The 24,166-nt window shown below is 40.6% G+C and overlaps 2 protein-coding genes and 1 long non-coding RNA gene across 4 annotated transcripts; 1 reads left to right on the forward strand and 2 right to left on the reverse strand.

Moving 5' to 3' along the window:
* The first annotated feature begins 1,250 nt into the window (after positions 1 to 1,250).
* LOC145908791 (complement component C6-like) lies at positions 1,251 to 5,646 on the forward strand. 2 transcript variants are annotated; one of them, XM_082996122.1, is made up of 11 exons: positions 1,251 to 1,348; positions 1,519 to 1,737; positions 2,174 to 2,318; positions 2,546 to 2,696; positions 3,052 to 3,190; positions 3,474 to 3,585; positions 3,767 to 3,902; positions 4,262 to 4,452; positions 4,524 to 4,670; positions 4,887 to 5,050; positions 5,288 to 5,646. In XM_082996122.1, exons 1-11 carry the CDS (start codon positions 1,259 to 1,261, stop codon positions 5,537 to 5,539), a joined length of 1,746 nt encoding a protein of 581 aa, XP_082852248.1. In that variant the 5' UTR covers positions 1,251 to 1,258; the 3' UTR covers positions 5,540 to 5,646. The 2 variants fall into 2 exon arrangements, with proteins under 2 accessions (XP_082852248.1, XP_082852249.1); XM_082996123.1 differs by having other exon boundaries at positions 3,767 to 3,848.
* Positions 5,647 to 5,746: 100 nt separating this feature from the next.
* LOC145909426 (uncharacterized) lies at positions 5,747 to 21,306 on the reverse strand. The gene is made up of 14 exons (XM_082996819.1): positions 19,365 to 21,306; positions 15,935 to 15,951; positions 10,918 to 11,032; positions 10,121 to 10,215; positions 9,949 to 10,052; positions 9,558 to 9,660; positions 9,368 to 9,442; positions 8,894 to 8,980; positions 8,381 to 8,537; positions 7,788 to 7,929; positions 7,539 to 7,683; positions 7,180 to 7,329; positions 6,945 to 7,054; positions 5,747 to 6,672 (listed from the first exon to the last, which is right to left on the reverse strand). The coding sequence occupies exons 1-14, from the start codon at positions 21,304 to 21,306 to the stop codon at positions 6,513 to 6,515; spliced, it is 3,402 nt and encodes a 1,133-aa protein (XP_082852945.1). The 3' UTR covers positions 5,747 to 6,512.
* Positions 21,307 to 22,790: 1,484 nt separating this feature from the next.
* On the reverse strand, positions 22,791 to 23,494 carry LOC145907945 (uncharacterized). The gene is made up of 3 exons (XR_014402906.1): positions 23,328 to 23,494; positions 22,902 to 22,976; positions 22,791 to 22,836 (listed from the first exon to the last, which is right to left on the reverse strand). It is a non-coding gene; the product is annotated as an uncharacterized LOC145907945 (long non-coding RNA).
* Positions 23,495 to 24,166: the final 672 nt, after the last annotated feature.

Genomic DNA, 24,166 nt, shown 5'->3' on the forward strand with positions numbered 1-24,166 from the left:
TATACACAGTCATCTACCGTATTTCATGTAGGAGGCAGTGATCGTGATACAAAAAGAACACCCTAAAATAGGGCCTGCAACGAAAAGCACTGTAGGTGGCGCTTCACATTCTTTGAGGCTAATAGTCGTATTAAGTCCTTTTATTCTGCATGATTGTTCTTACCAAGTGGCGTTTGACTGGACGCAAGACAGGCTTTTCTCTCGTTACATATAGCAGTTATTGTGGCAATGCTTGCAGTAGAAAACCAGGAATAATGAAAGGATATGACAAACCAGCGGAACACAATACTAACTTTGCGGTAGCGTTAGCACATTCGTCGCTAGTAATGTAACCTTATCTTTCACACGTGTGTGACCGTAATTAACTCGCGGACTCCCAAAACTGACGTCACGAGCAACGGTTTTCCAGCAAAGAAGGATTTTCGTGACCGGGAAACAACGTCAGAAGTGAGCAAGTAACGTAAATGGAATAAATGATAGGATTTGGTGGTATTTTTATGGGTGCGGGAGTCCAACATGAAAACACATATTTAGTCAGTAATTAATGCGTGTCTTGCTAATGAAAGATCCATCAACTGTAGAGGTTTCGAGGCCTCTGTTTAGACAAGCTACGGCAGCACTACACCCTATGTTATAACCAATAATCACATTTATGTATTGGGAGAAAAGCCTAGAAACCTCACATCGTTTGGTGTTTCAAATGTTCGATCAGAAACGAGAAACAAAGAACTCCCAAGTGGTGTGTGGTTTCATTCAACCAATCTTCCGGAACAATTGAATTCGCAGGAAAAAATAAACCGTATTTAATATAGGTCGGGTAAGATTTCTTATGTTTATGAACAAATTTACTAAATTTGTCAGTGTTCAAAATCTTTGGTTGGGACTTTGAGACACAAAGGTCCGTTTATGGACTGTATTTGAGAGTGGTTCGGTTGAGAGAAGCAACCCGATTTGTAAGAGGCGTCTCATCTTACAACGGAACCGCATTATCCGATCCACCTCGAGACTTTAGTTTTGCTACACTGAAAAGTTTTATATAACGAACCTCAGCAAGTAGTGTTTGAAAGATCAGAGCGAACTAACCACATTATTTTCTGAAGTGCCAAGAATAGACTAAAGAAATGGAGCTATGTCGAAATGGTCTGAAACGGTGCACGCCTCTAACATGCGCGTAATACTGATTGATGTAAGCCGTTGTTGCTAATCATTGAGTTAAGGATGCCTACTTTATACAATTTTTAACCAAGGTTGTGTTACTATGATGTCTAATATATTCCTGACTCTGTTAGTTACAACTTTGGTAACGCAAAGATGCGGAGCGTGTGGAGCTAAATCCGTGGACTGCAAGGTTAGTATAAGCTATCAAATGAAAAATGTATATTTTCTTTGTACATAGCGGAAAGGTTTGGTAATTATACAATTGCCAATGGTGACACATTATTGCATGACTATGTGACTTTATTGCTGAAAATGAGTTTTTTTAAATATGCAACGAGAAAAAAAATATTTTTCAATTAGCTGGGACCTTGGGGCGGCTGGACGCATTGCAGTAAATCATGTGACGAGGGTCAGCAGCACCGTTCGAGATCTGTGACGACACAGAAGTCAGGGTCTGGAAGGGAATGTGACAGCACCGAGGATTCCAGAGATTGTAACAAATTTCCCTGCCCTGTTGACTGCGTGTGGGGTTCGTGGAGTTCTTGGGGCGAATGTACTGGAATCGGTCGCAACACAATGGTACGACTCCCCCATGCGTTGAAGTATAATAATTAAGTGACTTTTAAGCTTGATCAAATAGCTACCAAAGTACAAAAAGTTTGACGTGTTTATGAATTTTGTTTTACTTTTTATTTAGTAAATTATTGACAAAACTTCATTATTGATAATATTTAATGATAACGAAGAAATGATGTTACAATTGGTCATAAATTTGAACTTGTGTCTGTACAAACTGACACCTTCGTCAATTACTGATATTCGTTGCGATTTCCCAACTACAAGTGATGTGTATTTATTTTGGTACGCAACGGAACGTATCCAGGAAAGTCAACAAAAAGTAAAATAGTGTATACCAAACTTTATAGCTTACAGGACCAGCCTCCACTGATGTAACCCGATAAGTCTATTAACTCACCTTTAAATTGTTCCAACCTAACCACAACGTTTTATTAAGAGTCGAATAAGAAATGTGAGTTCTCCGGCTAAGTTTGGAGGAATGCAGTGTTTGGGGTTGAACACTAATACAAAGAGTTGTGAACCAGATTATGTGAAACCGAATGCTACCGAATGTCCGAAGACGCATTTCATGTGTGACGAAGGTCTGTGAATAACACATTTCTAGAAACTATATGTAAATATACCCACATCACTCACGAAACAAATAAGTTTGCAAGGATTAAGATTGCATTTTAATATGATCCACAAAAGCAGACTCCCGCAAATATTTGATACAGATCAAGCAACCAGACTGACTTTTTTTTAACTATACAATAGTTGTTTGATGTGTGTTAAGTTGTACCTTGATTGCATTTCTGGGTGTTTGCAGGATGGAGCTGCATAAAACCAACTCTGTTGTGCAATGGTGATCAAGACTGCAATGACAATTCGGACGAGCTCAACTGCACCGTTGTAAATTCCCCCTGCCCCAAAAACGAAAATCCCCAAAGAGCTCCAAGCATTGAGGCCGCAGAAATCGGGTATAGGCTTTTAGTGATTGGCTGAGGTATAAAGTTGACAGTAATCTTTTACTTCCACTGTAACAATCCCGAAGTCTCACTGTTTTCAAAAATACAAACACCAGAGTTTATTTCAATGTATTTCTCGGTGCCAACGTTCTTCGAAGCAATTTATACGTTTATATGTAACTTAGGATGACGTGTTTGCATTTCCGCAATACTGTCCAAATGGAATCAAAACCCTAACACAAACAGGTTAATTTTTTAAATTGCTTTGAACAACCATTGTAACCTCCTGTCAAAGAAGTAGTATATAGAAGTCTGCATGCGATACTGGGCATTCAACATACAAGGTTGACAACCAGTATATGCATAGATTCGATATCTTGGAAAACAAAGCGAGTGGAAGAATTCTAAACAACCGGTGTTTTAGCGGAAAATGCTTACTGCAAGGTAGAGGTGACGCCACCAAGAGGTTTCGGCTTCCAGTAAACATACAAAAGTATCAATTTGAGGTAAACAATAGCATGTTGCGCATTCCTTGGTTTTCAATGTTTGTCCTTGCAATGTCCAAAGACAAAAGTAAAATTAAAAATATTTCGACGTTTATTTGAGAAAACGTGACTTTTTGGCCTAGTAAACGTGAGTAGTTTATGAAATTCCTGTTGCTGCCAGGCATATTTGAATTTAAAATGTACTGCTTTCAGTACTACGCAAACTGTGCCGACATTTATCTTCTGTCAATACAGCAGAACTTGGACCACTGAGGTTTTCGTTGTTTACAATCACTATTTTCAGGCCGGAGTTGAAACAGGCTTTGAGTCGAGCTCACACGAGAGTGCGCACAACTTCTTAAAAGATGAGAAGAAAACTATAAGCAGAAAAATCGACACAAGTATTTCTGTTCTATGTGAGTTTAAATTAAATGCGACACGCATGAAAGTAGGCCTGCAAAAGTTTTCTTTAAATTGTGAAGAATTTAGCTATTAACTAAATTCCGGATTTTTATGCACAAATGGGACCAATTAAAATGATTCCTGCATGGCAAGCATTTTCCATTTAGTCTTCGAAATTCGATTTTATTTTTGCAGTGGAAGAAGTTTTTACTTTGGGACTCAAAGCTTCTTATAGCTCCGATGAGAAACAGAGAATAATGGTTGAAGAAAGCAGAAAGTATGACTCAAAGTTCTTTAGGATAAAAAGCAGTATTCGCATTGCTACGTTCAGGTAACGGCTCTAAAATGTAATGCTAGTTTCGGGTGTTTAGTTTGGTTTGAACTTCGACGTTCTTTCATAAAGATGAGACCTTTACTGAAAAAGAAACTCTATCACAGTTTTTAAACCAGCCACCAATTTGGGCCAAGCGGTCGATGAAATTACATTTACATATAGGTTTCGTTATATGTATTAGAGAAGCAACAAGCCTCTGATTGATGCTAGCAGATTAATTAGAAAATCGATATCGCTTATGTGATATAAGCATCATCTGTTGTTTATTCAAACAGAATGAGTCTCACCTTTGTTGTGGTATAATTTATACACCAGCGTTCGTATGACTACCATATCTATCACATACTTATTCACAGAACTCTACGGTACGACCTTGCAGTATCCAACGTATTCAAACAACGCGAAGCCTCCTTACCTTTACATTATGACTACGTAAAATACGCCGAATTCATCTCTGACTTTGGTACGCATTACTACTCAAGCGGAGTGATTGGCGGTCAATATGAACACACATTTATTTACGACAGATCGGAACTCAGCGAGTCACGTAAGTTGTTGCTTTGAAAAGGATGATTCTAACTCAGAGCATGCAGACCGTTGATTTTTTTTTAAACATAGACTTGTCTGAGAAGGATCAAAAAAATTGCTTGGAGTTTGAAATTTCCTTGAAATTGGATAAGATTAAGAAGTTGAACAACATATCCGGTGATGGAAAAGTTGGCTACAGGCAATGTTTAGAAAACTCCTTATCACATAAAAATGGAGGTAAATGCCAATGTATTTGTTGTGTAAAATTTTTGCCTGTGTTTGTACAGCAAGTAAAAATTATATGTGGCCTAAAAGGCTAATTATCATAAACTTTTCTAGCAGCTAAACTCAAGAGAAAATTTCAAAACAAATATGTTATTTGAACTTACATTAACCTTCTCTGACAAAGTTTTTTTGAGCTTTGTCATGTTTAAACAAATCTATGATCTCTAGGAAGTTTCATAAATTCAGCATCTCGTGTGATTTCTATCGTGAAAGGAGGCTCAATTACAACTGCAGGAAAGTTAAGTTTCTCTGATAAACAATCACCAGCAGAGGGCGATTTTGATGCATGGGTTGCCTCAGTTGAACATTATCCACAGGTTATAGACTTTGAGGTAGGTTGAAGACTGGACGGTATCCTAGAAATTCAAAACCTAAATTGAAAATGCCAGGGACAAACATGCGTGGGAATAAAACGTTGTAAGCAGGTTGGAAAGGGGCATAAACAACAATAAGTAACAATTGACCACCAAATATTATCCTTTCTGTGGCAAATGTATTAAATCTTAATTATTCACTAAATTATCCGTTGTAACTTTATTAGACGAACCTCAAGCGTCATTTACTTACAGTTGGCTCCTATTTCGAACGTCTTTATGTCAGCTGACAAACGGGAAAATATGGAACGGGCGTTGACCGAATACTTCGGGCGTTTTGATCCTGACAAATGTTCGGATGCTTGCGATCACGGAACTGCTATACTGACAAACGACGGGAAAGAATGCAAGTGCGCTTGTGCAATGGGATTCACTGGTGTGTCTTGCGCAGAAACAAAGTGGTGTCGCAGAGATCTGTACAGTCAACCCTGGCATGCCTTTATGTAACTCTCTGAATCTGAGATGGTTTACGTGTAAATTGTGTGGATTTGCTGAACTAACTTCCTTGGAAATATTCACTGTAGTGTCGTTATTAAAATAAAACCCAATCAAAATGGCTTGTGTGATATCTAACAACATTTCGCATGAAACGCGCATACTTATCTTTCATCGAACAAACTAGGCATTTTAATACACACGCTATAACATAGAAGAAGCACAGTTTTATTGGCGAAAAAACAGTCGCCACGAGAAACGGTTCCCAAGCAACCGAGAAAATGAGCCATTTGTGAGGATTTTCGTACCGGAAAAAAACGTCACAAGAACTTCACAGGTAACGCGCACAGTGCTTAAATATTGAAACAACTGGTTTCTTAAGCGTTTGTAAAGGCGACTTTTTAGTAGTGAGTGGTTCAACCATTCCCTTTAAAGATTTATCTGATGTGGTAAGGGCCATATCACTTGATTAGTTGGGTTGCTTGTAATTATTTTTGATAAGAAGCCTTTTCTATAGGTGCTTGGGTTATTGGAGTCCAGTTGATTGGGCAATAAGCGTAGAGAAGGATGGACCAATGGAGGCGATGGGAAGTGAGCAGAATTGAGCATAGAATCGATTCTAATACTGAATATTGATTCCAACATATTTATCCTATACAGTATGTAGTATATGATGTAGATAGACCTTGAGTGGAAAACAGCGACTGTTTGTTAAATAACCAAACGTGCCCAATTTTGCCCACCGCCACAGCACGAAGCATAAATAAAAAGCAGCAATACAAAAATAAGTCATGGAAAAAACAAAACAAGTGAAAAAAAGAAGAATTCTAGCGCAATAGACAGATTTTTCTAGACGCAGTTTTCCATCGCAAACACCTCCGACTGGATTTGAAATATCCACCTAACTCGCAACTTCGGGTAACTTCGGATGTCTTCCCGTGTTTTCGGAAGCAATTCCCATTAATCGGAACACTTCGGTTTCGAGCTAAGTCTTGAGGCCTTGTTTTGCGTCGCCAAGAAAGCTAGTACGTTCCATAGCGTCCGTGCTATCATCGCCTGATCTCTGAGCACCCTTGGCGTCGAGACCGATCCCGAAGTTGCGCAATTCCTCCTCAATTAGAGGATCCACTTCTTCATCGTAATTCCTAACCACATAAACAATCCATAAATGAAATTAAAAGACTAAGCCATACGGTTATTATACAGTTGTCAGAAACGAATAGTGGAATTTCGGAATTATTTTGTTATACCATTAACCCTGCACAAAATTTATAATAATCGAATCTGTTACTTCTATTTTCGCCTACCATATTGTTATTTCAAAAGCACAAATGCTTGACATACAAAAACATAATTAACTCAGTCTTGAAGCGAAACAAGACAAGCAGAAGAATCCGCTTTTACAGAACTCTCTTACATATCAAACGATCCCTGTTCGTTGGCTTGTTCTTCAGCCACAAGAACCTCGTATTCGTCAGCCGCAAATTTTTCCCAGTCGCTCGGCTCCATCATGGGAGAGTCGACGTCCTGTAAATAATCCAAAGCGTTGCAGTCCAAATCTCGACGTATTTATGATAGAGTTATTTTACTGCGATTGCCGGAAGCGAAATTTTCGATAATCTTGAAAATCTAAATAAGATGATGTCACAAACCTTCTGAGGGGCGAAGGGGTCTTTCTGTTCGTGGTCGAGGTACTTTTCGACGTTGAAAAATGTGTCAAAGAAGACGTTCGCCATCTTACAGTTTTTCAGATCCTTCAACGTGATTCGGTCGCGGTTGACTGGTTTCACCATATCCAACATCTGTACAATGTCATGTTTTTTTTTGAGTTTTTTTATTATATTATTTGATTATTTGAAGCAGGTTTCTCTATACACATCTATTAAAATACACTTTTTCACTTTCGACCAAGGGCCAACAAGAGCAAGTCTTTTTAAACGTTTTTTTCAATATTTTAGATATGAAAAAAACGTATGTTGGTATAGTTTACAGTTATGGGACATTAGCGGACCTGACAGACACAATCCTCGAATGGCAGCGGTTCAATGTCAAGTTGTTCCAACTTCCGCATTTGCTCTTCATAGAAATATTCCATCTCGTACATAGAAATCACGCCGTCGCCGTCCACATCCATGCAACGAAACCAATATTCCTGGCTGCAACAAACATATTTCATGAGAATGCAATGACGTAGCAGTGACGCAATAGACTCGTGACGCAACACACCCGTAAAAGGAAAATTAAAAATATCAAAACACACCTTGTATTCGACTTTTTATCCTCTTCCGATATAAGAAACCATACAAAATCAACGTACGACATCGTGCGGGCGCGATGATCAGAGGAGTCCCACCGCGTGACGGCGCCGCAGAGCACGCGATCGATGAGACGGCTCGACAAAGCTGTGAGCAAAGTATTGTTTACAGCTTTACAGGAAGTGGCCTTTCTTTGGGCCCCGATCTAAAGTTATGGCTCCATCATAACAAAGAAAATCTTTGCTGCAGCGAGGCATGGCAACATGGCATAAGTTGGTGTGGCAATGTAGCGATATTGGGTGAATCGCGTAAACCGGTACCAGCACAATACGTGCATTGTATGTACAAATACAAAAGTTGCAAAAAGCAATTTCAATGTCCTTAGGGTTGGATCGGTGTTTGTTTAGCATTTTTTTTTGAAACAGCTTGTCAACGACGCGGACACCAACTAACTCGAAACATCTTTTTTTTTGCTTTTGGCCAGCATATAACACGTCACTCGCATGCCTGTCCAAAACACACAAAAAGGTTCGTCTACTACTTCCGTCCCAAAAACTTGCGCAGCGACCAAAAAGTACCACACTAGGGGAATACCCACCACCGTTGGCGTGTCGGGTGAGGTCCAGTTTATCGATGACGAGATCGTGGTCGGTGTCGAGCTCCCAGAACTTGCAGTAAACCACGTAGAAGTGTTCGTAGGAGAAGTAATCTGTCACCGCGTTGATGTCTTCCTCTTCTTCGAGGCTGGCGAGGATCTAAAAAGTGGGTCGGGTTATATAAGCACGGCAGGGTGACTCGAAGATCGCTTTAATGCGTGACTGGTTTCTAGTTTAATTGTGGTTTCGGGGTAAAGTTCATCGGTATCTTAAAGCCTTGCAGATTTTGCAACATCTTTTATGACAAATTTCGTTTTTTATCTCAGCAATCCCTTGGTTTTGAGCAACTGAAAAGTCGCAAAAAAAAACTTTTTAAACCGTTGTTCCTTTAAACACGCACACCAGCACACACGTCTAATCTAAATCGCTTCGAGCGCTTCGTTGATTTGCACGATACAGTATAACCACAGAGGGTCAAGAAGGTTTATGTTTATCCGTCTTGCCTTTAATCTCACCTCAAGAAAGTTGCTACGTCGCATTTCAGTCACAGTGATTTGTCCCGACCAAGAACGATTGACGACGTAGAAAATTCGTGCAATTACCTTTGAATAAGACAAAAAAAGTCACTACCTATGCATAGTAAATAAATATTGCCTGTATAATAAAACGTCAAAGGCATATTTTTGGGACGAGAAAAACGTTATTTGTCATTATTAGCAAAAGGGGAAATTTTCAATTTAGATCTTTAGAACGTAATTTTTAATAGCTTACGTGTAGGCTGGTATTTTTTTATCATATTAATGTGCTTTTTTATTATCAATGCTTTAGTTACGTAACCTCAACGGATAATGCAATCTTGTCTATAGATTTTGTAGGCATCAGCAACCAATTTGCACACGTTACTTAGAATATACGCGTGAATGCGTCACTTTCGGTAACAGAGCAGTATCCCAAGCCTTGGTACATTGTTACAAAGGATATAGACTCACAGTGTTCATGTAACGTGTATGAAACTCTGGTGCTTCTCTGAGGAACGTCAACCCTGGGTGGCATTCCACAATGTCCTGTGAGAACAAAGTTCAAGCAAGAATTAACGAATGTCAATACAATATATGGCAAGACAATGCGCTTATTGTTTGAGAATAGTCAAAAAAGGCGACACATGGCAACGAGCATCACCTGCATCAAACAGAGGAAGTCGTCGAATTCGAGGTAATTGTTGCCCGTCTTGGCCAACATCTTCACAAAACGGGATGCGTCGTCATGATTGGATTTTGCCACCCTGCAAATTATTGAAGTTTCCTTAAAGCTAAATCCGAGCTGAGGATAATTGCATCGCAATATTCGTATTATTGCGACTTATTTGCATTGAGGGGAATCACAAGCTTGGATAGATTTACGTTTTTCATTAAAGGTTATTGCAATACAGCGTGAACTCGAATGCACTGTCAGCTCGACGTATCCATACACTATACCATGTCGCACAATAATACGCCGTCTACACGACCATACTAGTAAACTACACAAATGCTTTGAAAACTTTAAAGCACAACGGTGTGACGTCATGTACCTGCTCCACATGGAGATGACGTCACTCTTGGATACGGTCTCGGCGTCTCCCTTGGCAGCGGCCTTGAACATGGCAGCCTTCCAATACTCGCTGTAGCCACACGCCTGCGTTGTTACAAGTTTATTTGTTAGGTGTTGTATTTATATGACGTCACGGATTGTGGGGGATTTACCTGAGCGACGGGTCCCAGCTCGATGCGTTCCAACCTTTCTTTTCCGGCCTTTGCAAACGCCTCGGAAATCTTGGTGAGTGTTCCTTTAATCTCATCTGTAATGATTACGGTGATAAGTTACCATTGCTTGTACAGTTCATGAGGAGTATCAGCCAATCACACGGACACAAAACTTGGGCAAATTAAAGGCAAACATGAAAGTCTTCAATCGCGAACATACATAATCGTTTACTGCAAGATGGTTCTTCTGGCATTCATAGTTGTAAGGTTCAACTTTTACGGTTGCTATGCAGTAGCCCTCATCCGGATGTAACGAAATGTGCCCAATTTACCACGCTGTTTTAAAGGCTGTTGCATAGCAACCGAAACGTAAAACTTACAACTACCATTGCCAGAAGAGTCGTCTTACAGTGATAAATATACCTGGCAGCATCAGCAATGAATTATACAAAAATGCGTTGTTTACGGTGCGCATTTGGAAAGATTAAAGATCACGATTATTGTTATGCAGTGCATCAACTCGTACATGTAAAGTTTTTAAGGTTACATTCATTCCACCAGGATACAGAGCAGTCTGGCATGTGCAATTAAAGTGACTGCCCTGGTGCATAACCGACAAAGCAAATTATTGATTTCACGTAGATGCATGAGATCGATTGCGGGCAATGTTCTTGCAATCAATGTCTGTATTTATCACAAGATTATTCATGGAGACTGACACAGGTTTGTGAGAAATTAGTATGCTTCGTGGCACACATTAAGCGTAAATTTTCAATATTAATTTAAATGTAGCCTACCTGAGGATTTTGGTTGGCCGCAGGGGAAGTAAAACCGCGGGATTTTGGCGCTCGAATCCTCGCGTTGTTTCGTTGTTTTCTCGATCACTGGTGATCCCGTAATGCTACCCGGAAGCTGTAAACAAAAGTAAACTTAGTAAACATGTTCCAAGGAAAACTGTGTTAGCTAAAAACCTACTGGATAGCTTGGTATCTTAATATTTGGAAAACAATATAGCGGTTACAGGAGATCAGAAGCAAGTCGGACAAAAGTAGCAATGGATAGAAAAAGACCCAGCAATTAGAGCATACAATCCATAGAAATCGTTACTTTTTTGTCACAAATGTGTTTGAAATAGTCACAAAGATTCATAGAGGAATCACATTTTCCCTTCGTCCATCATTTGGTTGTCTGGTTTGTCATAAAATTTCACCAATTCCTCACACAACAATTCAAACAACATTAAAAAAGTGGGATTCAAAGTCATTTTCCAAGAGTCCATACAAATAGCTCAAACTCAAGCTGTGCTTGTTTGATCTAAACCTGCGGTGATGATTAAGCAGTTTCGCGGAACCAGGAAACAGGACAACGAAATAACGTCGCGAAAGTGACGCGGTGCAGGACGGTTGAATGTTTTCCGTTTCGCTGAAACTTGCATTGGCGGCAGTCAGAGAACACATCCCTGGCAATACTTAGCTACCTGATGTTTTTTCAGATGTCAATAATTGCATATTTTGTGCCGTTCGGAAACCCTCCGTATTATTTTAAGGGGAGAGCATTGTAGGCAATCCGTATAAACGTTTTACATATTTATATTGAAGGTATTCAACCTATTTCTTTGGGAACTTTGACGAACACAACAAATAGGTAGAGTTCATAGAACCGTGGCATTCGCCTGACAAGTTTATGCATTGTGTAGGCAGTACACGAAAATATCGCACACGCTACAATAGGGACAAAAAACAATAAAAAACGTCAGCCATTCAAACGCGGCGATTACAATAAGTGAAAACCGCCCGCTTGGAAAAACAATATCACGGCTAATCGGGAGTGATTAATTCACCGTTCAATCCCCAATCCGCTGATGGCGCTGCTAGCAACAACAATGCCCGGTCTGCGGTGTTCTAATTTATCACAGAGACGTGCAGTTGCGAACACGACTTGGGGCTCGCATTGAACGCGTTCGACTCACGCAGTGGTCGCGCGATGCGCCATTGTTCGTTTCAAGGTCGTAGCAACTTATTTTCAACCCATTTTTTTGGAAAACACTGAAAATAAGTTGATCTATTGGTATTACGTTTGATGCAGCATCCTGGTTCGATTCAACTACATGTGTGTCACTTTCGGTGACGATTTTGAACAACAAACCGAAGTGATGCCACGAGGGCATAGCTTAACGCCTCAGCAAACCAACAATGTACATTATGTCTTCAACGTTGAAAGACTTACAAAACAGTAGTATATATGCAAAACAAAAACCCGAAATGGTTTTTGTCTTACACACGGGACCATACCGACAGAAAAATCTTGTTCATAACAAATGGAAGAGTAGTCAATAGGATTCTCTTGATACGAAGGTCATGACAACTGTTAGCAAGATGTACACCATCAGTTTGTCAAACCAACAACAGAAATAGATAATTTGATTTCACAAGCTTGTATCTTACCTCGATGCATTGGAGATCCAAGTTCTCGATAAACTCCTTGTTATCAACACTTTCCAGAACTGACAGTCTCATTTTGACGATGCGAATACAACTTTAACTATATGCACTTTTCCTATCAGTAGCGACGATGCTGTAGGCGAATGAAGCACGGATTGTAATTTGTTTATTGCGCTTAAAGTGCGGGCCACACCCGCGACACGCCCACTATCGAGAAAGTTTTAACTGACCGCCACGCCTGATATTTAACAAGGCTTGCCTATTTAAATAACATATGCCACACGCTAGGGGCGAAGCAACAACCTAAGAAACCAAAGGAGAATCTCTTCATTTCAGCCTTCAAATAAGGCTTACTGTAATGCTCGCACTGCTGCAAAGAACTAAACCTGACAGACAAGCGTTAATTGGACTTCCGAGTATTTTTGAACAAATCCAATTACTGCAATTGTCCCAAGCACTGCCAGGCTTCTGTCAGCAGTAAAATAACGAGATCGGCAATACCTGAAAGTCGCAACCTTCTTCACCTGACGAGTGCCCCTGCTGGGAAACGCGTTCCTGTAATTATCCAAAGCAAGTAACTGATTTCGATCGCAGTTCTATTGTCCGCTGAGGGATTTCGGTCTGACAAGGGTTGCAGTCGCATCCTGAACAGCGGTCGTTTAAGCTGCTGCGCGCTGGCTTTGGTCTCAGCTTTAAAGGTTGTCCCACCGGTTTAAAGGAAAGCTCGTTTATTATTGCCGACAACGCCTATCAGTTAGCCGCAGGCCTCCGTCTATCGTTTTTTCTATCGGTAATAAACGTCCATACTGACAAAAGTACTGGTAATTCCATGTATTCCATGATCACGATTTAGTATATTGATAGAGACAAAGGCCATCTGAACTTTACACGACAAACAGCCGCCTATAAAATCTGACCGCACACCAAAGCTGCTTAAAGCGCATATGCGTTTAACGTCACAAGTGCGTAAGTATACGGATGACCTTTGCAGACGAGATCGCTCAAATCGAAATATCAAGTGTTCGTCGTGAAGTTAACTGATAGCCGCATGATATCATCACAATACATTATAGCTAGTGCATGAAAACATTCAAGGGAGGACGGACAGTTTATTTTTGACGGCTGTAGACACTGATCACTGGACTTTTATAGCGAATACGAAAACTCGAGAGAATTCGAATGATCAGTGACATGTTTAATTTAAAAGCGATTGAATTTACCAAACTTGCCACAGTTCATCTATGCTTCCACAGTTATATTATTTTTTAGTATCAATAACACAAAAAGGTGCGTTTAGCTCCTTAAAGACTTGCAATTGAACATCTCTCTCGCATAACACCTCGCATAAAGTAATGGCTTTCTCGTTGCGAAGCGCTTATAAACAACACATTCGCAATCGTATCATTTGATGTGAATGGTAACAGCCAAATTGAATGCAGTCTGTGAAACGGTTCCTGCGCGTGCATCTTCCTTCACTTGAAAGCAGTCGCGAGAGTTTGAGGAAACTGTGACGGTCAGAACGCTCTGCAAGCGTCAGGATTTATGAAAAGGCATCGAAGATAGCGTCGCGTCGCTGGCGCGCGTATTTGACGTGTCACCGCTTTCAAACGCGTAGGTGAGTTAGTTCGTTTCCGGACTGGTTGTGACGTCACAGAGAGTTGATTGACTCGACGCGCGCGTGGTGCAACACCTGTGCTACGCTAATGAGGCAGGCTTGCAAAACAAACGTCATTATGTAGTAAACACGTAGCGTGACACTGTATATGCCGATATCGACTTGCAAACTGTCGAAATACAAAACTCCCTTTACATTTTTATTTGGTGAAGGTCAAACAGAAACTGTGTTAAATGAAATTTCGAGATGCACGAAACTCATCCTTGCTTATCGCTGCTGATGCACATCAAGACTATTATACCTGTGAACTTTAACCGCTTTTTTAACCTGTCTTGATAGACTTACGCTCACTACACCTCCGCAAACTACAGACGCCTACTTAGACTAAAACCCAGGCGATGTTGGAAAACCAGCTATTGACATCGTAGAACTCTAGCAAATGACGTACATGTATACAAGAGTCACATATGTTCACAGAAGCCTTACAACGCTTCCTACATTATTTACCCTTATACGTATGCGCTGCATGTTGAGGGTCTTGGAAGGAGCGTTCATCGAACAGGGCCTAACGTTTACACGCACGGACATTAACGGATAAAAGCCGCGGTAAATTTAAGAATCGTGCAACAGCTCAACGATGTCTCATCCTGAGTGCTTTTGAGGGCGAATATTTACAAGTCAAATTTGTCAATAAAACTGCGTTCTGACACCTAATTTCACGTGTAGGAGAAAACAAAAAAAATTTCATGTATAAATTAACATACCCTCAAGAAGTAGACAAGCTATGAAATTATTCTCTCCCCACACAAAGGATCATTGCATTGTGATCCCTCATTGTAAGGTCGTTTGTTTGATTTTGCTTCACGCATCAATGTTGTTTTTTAGCACAGACCATACGCATTTTGCTGAACTGTGAAACACATAAACACCTGAGCACAATTTCAAATGCAGACAAACCTAAGTCCTCAACCTGTGAGTGACCTCAAATACGGACTTCCGTTACTATTTCCACGATACAACGTCTATAAAACTTAACGTATTCGCAGAAGGCCCAAACACAGTAAAACTGCGGGTCGTGTTTTGGAAAGTGCGTGATACTTTGTCGGTATGACTCGCGTTGCTACACCAGATAACCTCACATACGTATCGCATACATGAAGACGGTATGAGACGACAGTAACGTTACAAGACATAAATACAATATATGAGTAGTCGCACTCTGTTTCAACTTACCGTGTTTAATGGTTGGTTTGACTAAGATATTTAAAGCAGCCAAAGCCTCGTGTGCCTATATTAGCAGACAACCATAGGTAACAAAACTACAACGTTGAAATTGTAACAACAACCTTTAGCATCTGCTTTTATTTGCACCAAATGCTTTGAATTATTGTTGGATTTGGAAGCGCCCGGATTTATCAAAATTGCAAAAAATGCGTTACCGTTTCATCCCTACATTAAAAAAGTAACAATTTTTGTCAAAATCGCTCCATTTATTAAATTTTTCTCAACATTTATTGCAAGGATTTCTTGTTTTAATCATTATTATCTTCTTACAATAAAAACATACAAAACCTCTACAGTGACAAAGGCACAAAACAAAAAACCGTCACACCTTGAAAGAAAAAGAATCTAAAGTATATACACGGCTTCCAAAAATTCGTCACATTAATAGGGCGGGAACCTGTCGACGGTAAGACAACATCGGCGTCATAAAATCCATATTTAAACCGACTTAATACTTAAATACAAGTGAATTACCTGCAGTCTGTTGTGCGCTCGTGGCAGAGAGTGTATAAATCTACAGCGATAATGAATAATTTATCCTCCGCAAAAGACCAAAATGTTGGCGCTTTTTGAGTAAGCAGGCGAAAAGAACTCTCGCATCGATCTGCAGTGCTCTGGATCTAGCGGAGCAGAATGAATGCAAAAATGTCTGGCCTCTATTTTTGGGACAAGTTCGAAAGACCACGTTAGAGTTTTTTTGCAAGACTAAAAAGCTTTGTTGCTAAAAACCCAAAAAAAACAGACACGGTGATATTTAAAGAAACGACTTGTCTCAAGACAACTCAAGATAGTAACTCGCTTATTCGATTCTAATTTTGCCGTTTTTTTACGCTGTTTGTATATTGCGCTTCGGGTAATGCTCACGTTGACATTTTACACCGAGCATGATATATTTAGCGACAACCAACACCACTGGAGAGTAATTAAATGACGCTAATCGCATTTCCACATCTGTCAACAAACGTTAAAATATACACAAGCCGCTAAAATTGTTAAAGCGAAAAGTATGCTAAAAAACAACGGCCATCCGAATCCCGAAGGATTAGCGGGGTTTCTTTCCATAGACCGCACATAAATAAATTTCAAACCCATACGTTTGGGTATTTGTAATCACCTCTCAGTGACCGGCAGATGTGCTCGATTAACCTGCTGTCAATTAAATAGGCAAAATACGGTGCCCGCAATAAAAAGGACAATTTCGACACTGCATGTTTTGCATCAAACATCTGCCACTGGTTGCGAAAGTGCAGTTTTATTTTATACGAGAACAGGAAGAAAAGCAACCATCATCCTTTCTAATGTGAAACCCAAAATTTTTGCGGCGGTCTTTTGACTGCCCTAATGTCGACAAATTTAATATGATACAGAAAAAAAACCTACTTTCAACGCTAAACTTATCGGTAAGAGTACGAAACAAACTTACAGATGAAACGCTGGTGTATTTCATATCGTGTTGAAAAATGTATGCATGAAATGAACCCAAGGTCGGCGAGCAGATGTTTAACCGCGACAATCGAGTCAGTGAATAACTGGGTCGTAGAAAGGGCTTTTGTCAAAATAACAAATGACCGTGTCTACGAACACGAGTTCGCGGAAAGTGCACTGCAACATCACAAACAAACAAGTCGAATCGAATCGAAAACCCACGCTGGGCCGACATTGAAAACAAAACAACGAAAAAACACTTCTTTACGAAACCAAGTGACAGGAATGACTGTTGTCACGTGTCTAGTGAACCGAAACAAACAAACTTTCGGATGCAAATAGATTGGATTTCGGTTCCAGACTGAAAGAAAATGTGGACCAACAATGGCGTCACTGACAAAGAAGAGCAATCCTATTGAAACAGTCGCATCGAATAAACCTGAGCATTTACGACCTACGCATTGCGCCATTAATGGAGAACCATTTGTTTTTCTTTTTTGGTGAACCAAAGCTATGTTTTAGGGGTCTAAAATAGGTATCTAACAATCTTTTACAGCCGATACGGATATTCATCACGTATTGATTAGCTGTTTGGCTTTTGTGTGATCTTAGCGAAGAACGAAGGGTGTGTGAAGCTACTATATTCAGATTTGGCACCTTTTAACGATGGTGGGAAATATATTTAAAGCTAATGAATCTATTTTAAACCACAGTCCGCATCCGGGCCAGTTATAGGTAGTAAACAAACAAATTTTACGTTTACTGTGGCAAAGTTGGCAAACAGGCTCGTATAGTATCAAAATTAAGACACACTCATAAAAGTGCTTGGTTACGTACATAGAAGAATATTGTGGACAAGTATCAACACAAATTTAATGACAAATATACTGTACTCTGCTGTACTGCAGTGATACCCAACCTTTATGTGGTTGCGTACCACTTGGAGGTAAAACAGTTTTGACGCGTACCACCTAGTTGAGTGTTATAAAGTAGCCTAGGGGATGAAGTAACAAACTTTTTGAGATCACTTACGGATTTTTTAACTCAAACTAGATCCTCAAATTACGGAAAGGTGCTCGCGTACCTCCTGGAATGCCGTCACTTATCACCGATAGGGAAACACTGCTGTACTGTGTACGTATATGTTTGACACAACCACCCAAACAATATGATTTTATTGAATAAACTCCAAAACTAAACAGACACCTATCAATGTTTCAACATAACGAGATTTTCGCAAACCACGGTATTATGTTTCAGTGTTTCAAATGTTGATGCAATCAAGGCAACATGTACCACTTGTCAATTGAACTTAAACTTATGTTTTATTGAACATATTTCGTAAGTCAGGTTTATACACCTTGATTATGTCGTGTGATAGCCATTGCTAATTTTGCAGCAAAGAATATTAATATTGAAGGACCTAAATTGCAACACAGTTAACTGTAAATTTTCACTGGTGTGGTGTTTTTTTTGGGACACGGCACACATCTTGGTAACGTGACATATTGCTTGCGGTTAACAGGTGATAAAATGTGAAACGGTGGGTCACAACAATCACTCAAGGGACGCTGAAATTAACAGTCGGTGGTTTGCTGAAGGAGATACAGCATTTATTGTGTGGGCAGTAAGCCTGGCCATTTAGGAGTGCGCTATGGCCTTATACCTAGAAAAACCGAACCACTACAGATGTCAGTTGTAAAGGCAGCGCACCGTCGGTAATTTTCCAACAACACCCACGCCATATCGACCAACAGACGCGTTGCAAATTGCGTTTGTGACAGTATACCGTGTTTTCAGTAAACAGAGGCAATGTATATGACGCCATAAGCTGTACCTATGGTCATATCGCATGGAGCAGTGCCTGAACAAGCTCACTCGTACGTCACGCCGGGGAGTATAAACAAGAACCGCATACACTCTCCACCGCCCTAACCGTTACAACATAGCAGCGAGGATATAAACAATAATCTCATATGTAGCAAGTGTATGAGGTTGTTTACGGGTCATTAAAACCATTTCCTCAAGTGATTGTTAACAATTCATTGCCTCAACATTGTACGACCGATCACGTGCATTCATAACTGATATGCAAAGATTCCATAACTCGTCCCCGCAAGGACAACGTTCGCGGTAATACATAATAGAATTAAGAAGCCTCTACCACGATTTCATCAAATGTTTTGTTCTATTGGCTTGTGTTGTGAAATATGGCGTCCTTTAGCATCGTAAGACCTTGCAAATATAAAGAACAAACGGTTTGCAGACTCGAGGCTTTCGTATAGTTGAGTAGAAAGGCTAAACAAGCTTTCCAACAAACATCAGTAGCGTCGCCCATTGTACGCTAACCAAAAAGCCACAAACGCTCTTTCGATAACGTGCACTTGAGTACACCAAACAACGTAGGCAAACATATATTAAAAGCTCACCGGGCTTAATACAACAAAAAGCTGTGGAATTCCCATTTGAACAAACACACTCACCTGACTGGAGTTCTCGTCGCCGCTACTGCATGTGTTCACTTTACTAGAGAAGGCAACTGATTCAGAGGTATTTGTTTCGTTTTCGCAGCATTTTGCTGCTTCTGAAGAAAGGTCGTTTCCCGGTGCGATATTTAAATCAATGTTGGGTGGTTGAGTTACCGTTTTGTCTATTGCAGCGCAGTCCGCAGCGTCTTTTGATTTGTCTGTAGGACCTGTTCTCTTAATAAGTACTTCTTCGGTTGCCGAGGGCTCTTGTGCAAAATCGGTAACATCTTGCTGCAAAGCAACCCTTTGTCCAGGACCATTGAAAAAGTCTGTGACGGTCTCATCAAACTCGCCGTCTTCGCGGGAAGGTATCCTCAGTACTTTGCGAAGATCCATGGCATCGCCAGTGAACCTGCACTGGTATGAACCTATGTCCTCGGTCAGCATATTTGAGCAGTTAGTCATTACATCCACGTCGGTGCTTGCCATTACAGATACACAACTGCTTCTCTCTTCGCCACGCATAATGGCACGTCCGGGGCCTGTGCTCGAACCTTTCTCTGACGCCTTTCCGCCGCCCACGTCCCGTTGGCTCTCTGGCGACACCACGTGCGGGGATGTGTAAACAAGGTCTGGTGTGGGTTGTACATTTTTTGGAGGTACGACTTGGTTTCGCGTTTGCTGTCCGTGTCTTTGTTCCGCAGGTTTCATGCTCGATGCAACAAAAGTGGCACTTTTTATGACGTCACCACCTGTGACATCAGCAGCAACGTGTTTGACTTTCGGAATAACGGGCGGAACATCAGTGCTGAGCTTTTCATTTACTGGTTGCTCTGTGCTGGCGAGCTTTCCACTTTCACATTTTGCTGTGTTAAATTCCACAGACTCGGCAGAAACTTTCTCGGCCGGTGGTGAATGTATGTTTGGCTCGAACTTTGCATACTCGTGGCGGCTGTGCTCCCTGTGGGCGTGACCACCCGCAACCGGTGACACGCCCCTAAGTTTCCTTAAAATACAGTCTCGCGCGACTTTCTTTTTCGCCTCTTCTTTCTTCACCTGTTCCTCCATAGCTAAGAACTGTTGCCCGGTACGTTGACGCGGGCTGGTAAAATGAACCACGGGCTGCTGGTAGGCAATACGCGGTGCCGTGTTTACGTTTGATGATTTGGTCAGTGATGATACGAGTTGCGTGGCCGGCTTGTATGTCTGTGACGGTGTGTTAGTTTCCTGTATATGTTGTTGCTGAGTTTGCGCACTCCGCAAGGCAGATGCATGATGGTGACCTGCCTTTGGAAGAACCACTCGTACGACGATTGGACGCCTGGCGGTATGAGCCAAATCCTCCTTGGGGTCGCCCGGTTTTACAGAGAATTTTGGATTGCTGTTGGCCGAAGCGTTTGGGTTTGGATACAAAATCCTGCTGTTGTTATTTAGGTCAGATTGTAAGCGATCCGAAGCGGCGGTTTTTAGGTCGAGACTAATTGATTGAAGGGGTGGTGATGGACCGTTAACATTTGACCCTGTTTTCGGGTTGCCTCGAGGGTCACCGGGCGAGAAGACAAGCTTCACAGCGCTTCTGTATCGAGGACTGTCGCCTTTTAACTCGACTGCTGGCCCAATGTTTTGCGGGGGTTTGTCCGGGACAGCGTCACGTCCTCTGGGAATCTTTCCGTGGCTGTGCACAACATTTGAATGTTCAACGAACGAATGCTTTTCGGAGACGGCCATAACTTGACGTCGGAGATTACGCGCCATAGTCACGTGACCGATAGATTCGGCGTCGTTGGAGCGGAACAGAGTGCGACTATGCAACTGGGAATGGTAAGATCCAATTGATATCGGCAATATATCGTCGACCTCTTGAAGCATCTTACGCCTCACTGCCTGCACAACCACCAGGCGGCTGCGTGTCTTGCGCATGCGCAGATCGGGCGGCGTGACGTCACGTGACATGCTCAGGCAAACTTCAACCGTAAGCAGTCGCAAGAAACTAAATCTTTTGTTGCTTTTGAGTAATGGAAATTATAATACAACATTAAGTACCGGACAGATTGCTAGATGTTGAGTCTACCTCTTCTTCTAACGATTATCATTCAGTATGCTTAATTGTACAAACTATATTCGCCCTAAACCTTCATGAAATACTAACAAAAGTCTAAAGGAAAAACAGTCAACAGCTGTGACACTCTAACAACCAACAGTAAAATCAGCGCTCACCCGACAATGTCTGTTTACAGCCTTCCGGTACAATTTGCGTGCTCATAAATCGACATTGGTGGAACAGAGCGCAACATGTAACCAGGCACCACAAGCGAAAGTTATTACTAGACCAATGGCATTTATTTCGAGTGACAAGAGCAATTATTTCCCCTAGAAAAACGTGCACTGCAAAGTACGCTGAATCCTGCTTTACAAGCTTGCTGTTCTCGAAATCCAATGCAGTATTCTTTTAACGAGTAAAAGTCAATGGTTTGTCGAATACAAAAGTCTGCATTGTCATTGACCAGCTGGCCTTGACTCTTTGACATTAAGCAGCCGTCTTATATTTTCATACTATCCTTCGGTCCTGTCCAGCGCACATCCAAGTGGCGTGTGCTTATCTATGCTTAGCGATGTGCGAATGCGATAACAAGTAGACCAGTCGTCGCACACAGAGTCACGAAAATAAATATGCCAAGAAGAAGGCATACGTCAATCCCCTTGACAGTTCGTTAAAGGATGCATGGGGTCGAACTGCTATCACCGAATGCCTGACGGACTAAAGAAATGATACACACGCATTATGTCCCAGTTAAGTGAAATGCGAACCGGCTGCGCACTGCAGTCGATCACGCTTGCCCAAGCAAAAGGTGAGCAAGTAAAAGTCATTAAAAACACTGGTGCTTTAAAATATTCATGACACGCTTTCGGGTAATGGAAAACTCGAGAGCATGGAGACAAACCAGTTGGACTTCAAGTACTGTTTGATATAAAGGTCATACCACATAACAACTACAAAGCATTCACGTTGTTTGGCGTACCAAAGTCTGGCATCCTTTATAACCACAATGATGCATACACTGTAGTGTAACATATATATATGTAGGCAATAGTATGCATGCTTGCACTTAATTGTTTGTTACGCATATGATTATAAGTGTAAGGTAAATGAGTAAAATTTAAACAGGAACACTTATAACTATGGGTATTTGCCTCCTGTGTTGATAATTTTGAAAACAATAATTGAAATCTACAATACGACAACAAATGAGAGGCAATTACAAAATTTGAAATACTCCATGACCAATCATACCTTAAATGATCCTGACAACCTTCCTTTTCCTTGAGACTTTCGTCGTGGACTTAAGAGTGGTTTAACGTTGTTGGCAGTGGGTGACAAAGAGGTTGAATTGTTGTTTTGATTAACACTTTTTTCACTTGCGGAAAGATTTTCTTTTGGCCTTGGTTCTTCAGATGTAGATTTAACACTTTCTTCAAGTGTAGCTCTAATGGAAATAACTGTTTTATGGTGTTGTAATTGAGGAGGGTTTATACAAAACCAATCTTACTGCTCTGTTTTGTGTTGTCTGATTTGCCTTAGACCATCTTTCATTAGCTTTTGGCTGCTGGGAAGATTAAACCACCTAAGACAAAAAAGAGTATATATACCTTTGGTTCTAAGATGAACATTCATAATTTGAACATTAGCTTTCAATTAACTAGGATAAATAATTGTAAATATTTAGGGCATTATTGTAACCCATAACAGTCTGTCGAACATCATTAAAAAACCTGTGTATGTGTGTTTAACAATGACACAAATCTAACTTGCACATATATCAAAAGTGCCAACAATGTACTGTGATGTGGAATTAGTTGGTTGATTGAAGGAAATGGCAATTAGTAATTTACCATATTTCAGTATATATATCTATAGTTCCAATTCACATGTATAGAAAATGGGGTGCATTGGAAAGACAACAAACATCTCATACCTGATAAAAAGCTCGTCGACCTTTGCATTTATGTCAGGTTTGAGGAGCCCTTCTCTGTGTGTTGCATCTCGCTTTTGTTTCAGCTTTGATGAAGATTTTCTTTTGTCTGACATATCCCCATTGATGTAACACAATCAATCAAGTATGAACATTATTTAATGTGTACAGATACCTGTATTAGAGATATAGTTAAGCCTGTCTGTTTAAGGCAATCACAAGAGAGTAACAGTAGGCCAAAACATAGCACCAATATCAGCTGGTGTGGTTTACAGAAGATTAGTACAATGCTGCAGATATGGAAAAATGTTTGACGTTCGAATAACACTAATAATACCTTTATAAAAGTTTATAAATTTTGGTTTAGCACCAACCCTTTTTTTACACTGCTTGCAAAAAAATAGATGTTTGTCATAATATGACGCCGACTTGTGTGTCAAGAAATATGTCTTTTCAGTATAACAAATCTACGTGTGTGTCAGGCCACAGTTCGCCACCACGCCCAAGTAATTACCTAATCCAAAACCTATCAGGATTCAGGAAAAAAAAATGTTTTGCCGCTACCTTGTGTTACGTCTTGCTTCCAACTTAATTGTAGCGGTTGCCGGTAAAATAGCTACAATTTTATCCGGTAGTTTACTTTTCCGGATGTATCGAAAAACGACTAAAACGCAAAATAATAACATCCAAGTAGTGTTGATATGATTAAACGACCACTTCTATTGAGCCTGACTAAGCAAAAACGTACCACATCGAATTACAACATACAAATCTTGCAATGTCGTCCTTCTAATTTTGTTTGTTGGGCCTGCACTGTCTAAAAAAATACCTCATAAAAAACA

The sequence above is a fragment of the Ascidia mentula genome, chromosome 7 (genome assembly GCF_947561715.1).
Source record: "Ascidia mentula chromosome 7, kaAscMent1.1, whole genome shotgun sequence".
In the NCBI taxonomy this organism is placed as follows: domain Eukaryota; kingdom Metazoa; phylum Chordata; class Ascidiacea; order Phlebobranchia; family Ascidiidae; genus Ascidia; species Ascidia mentula.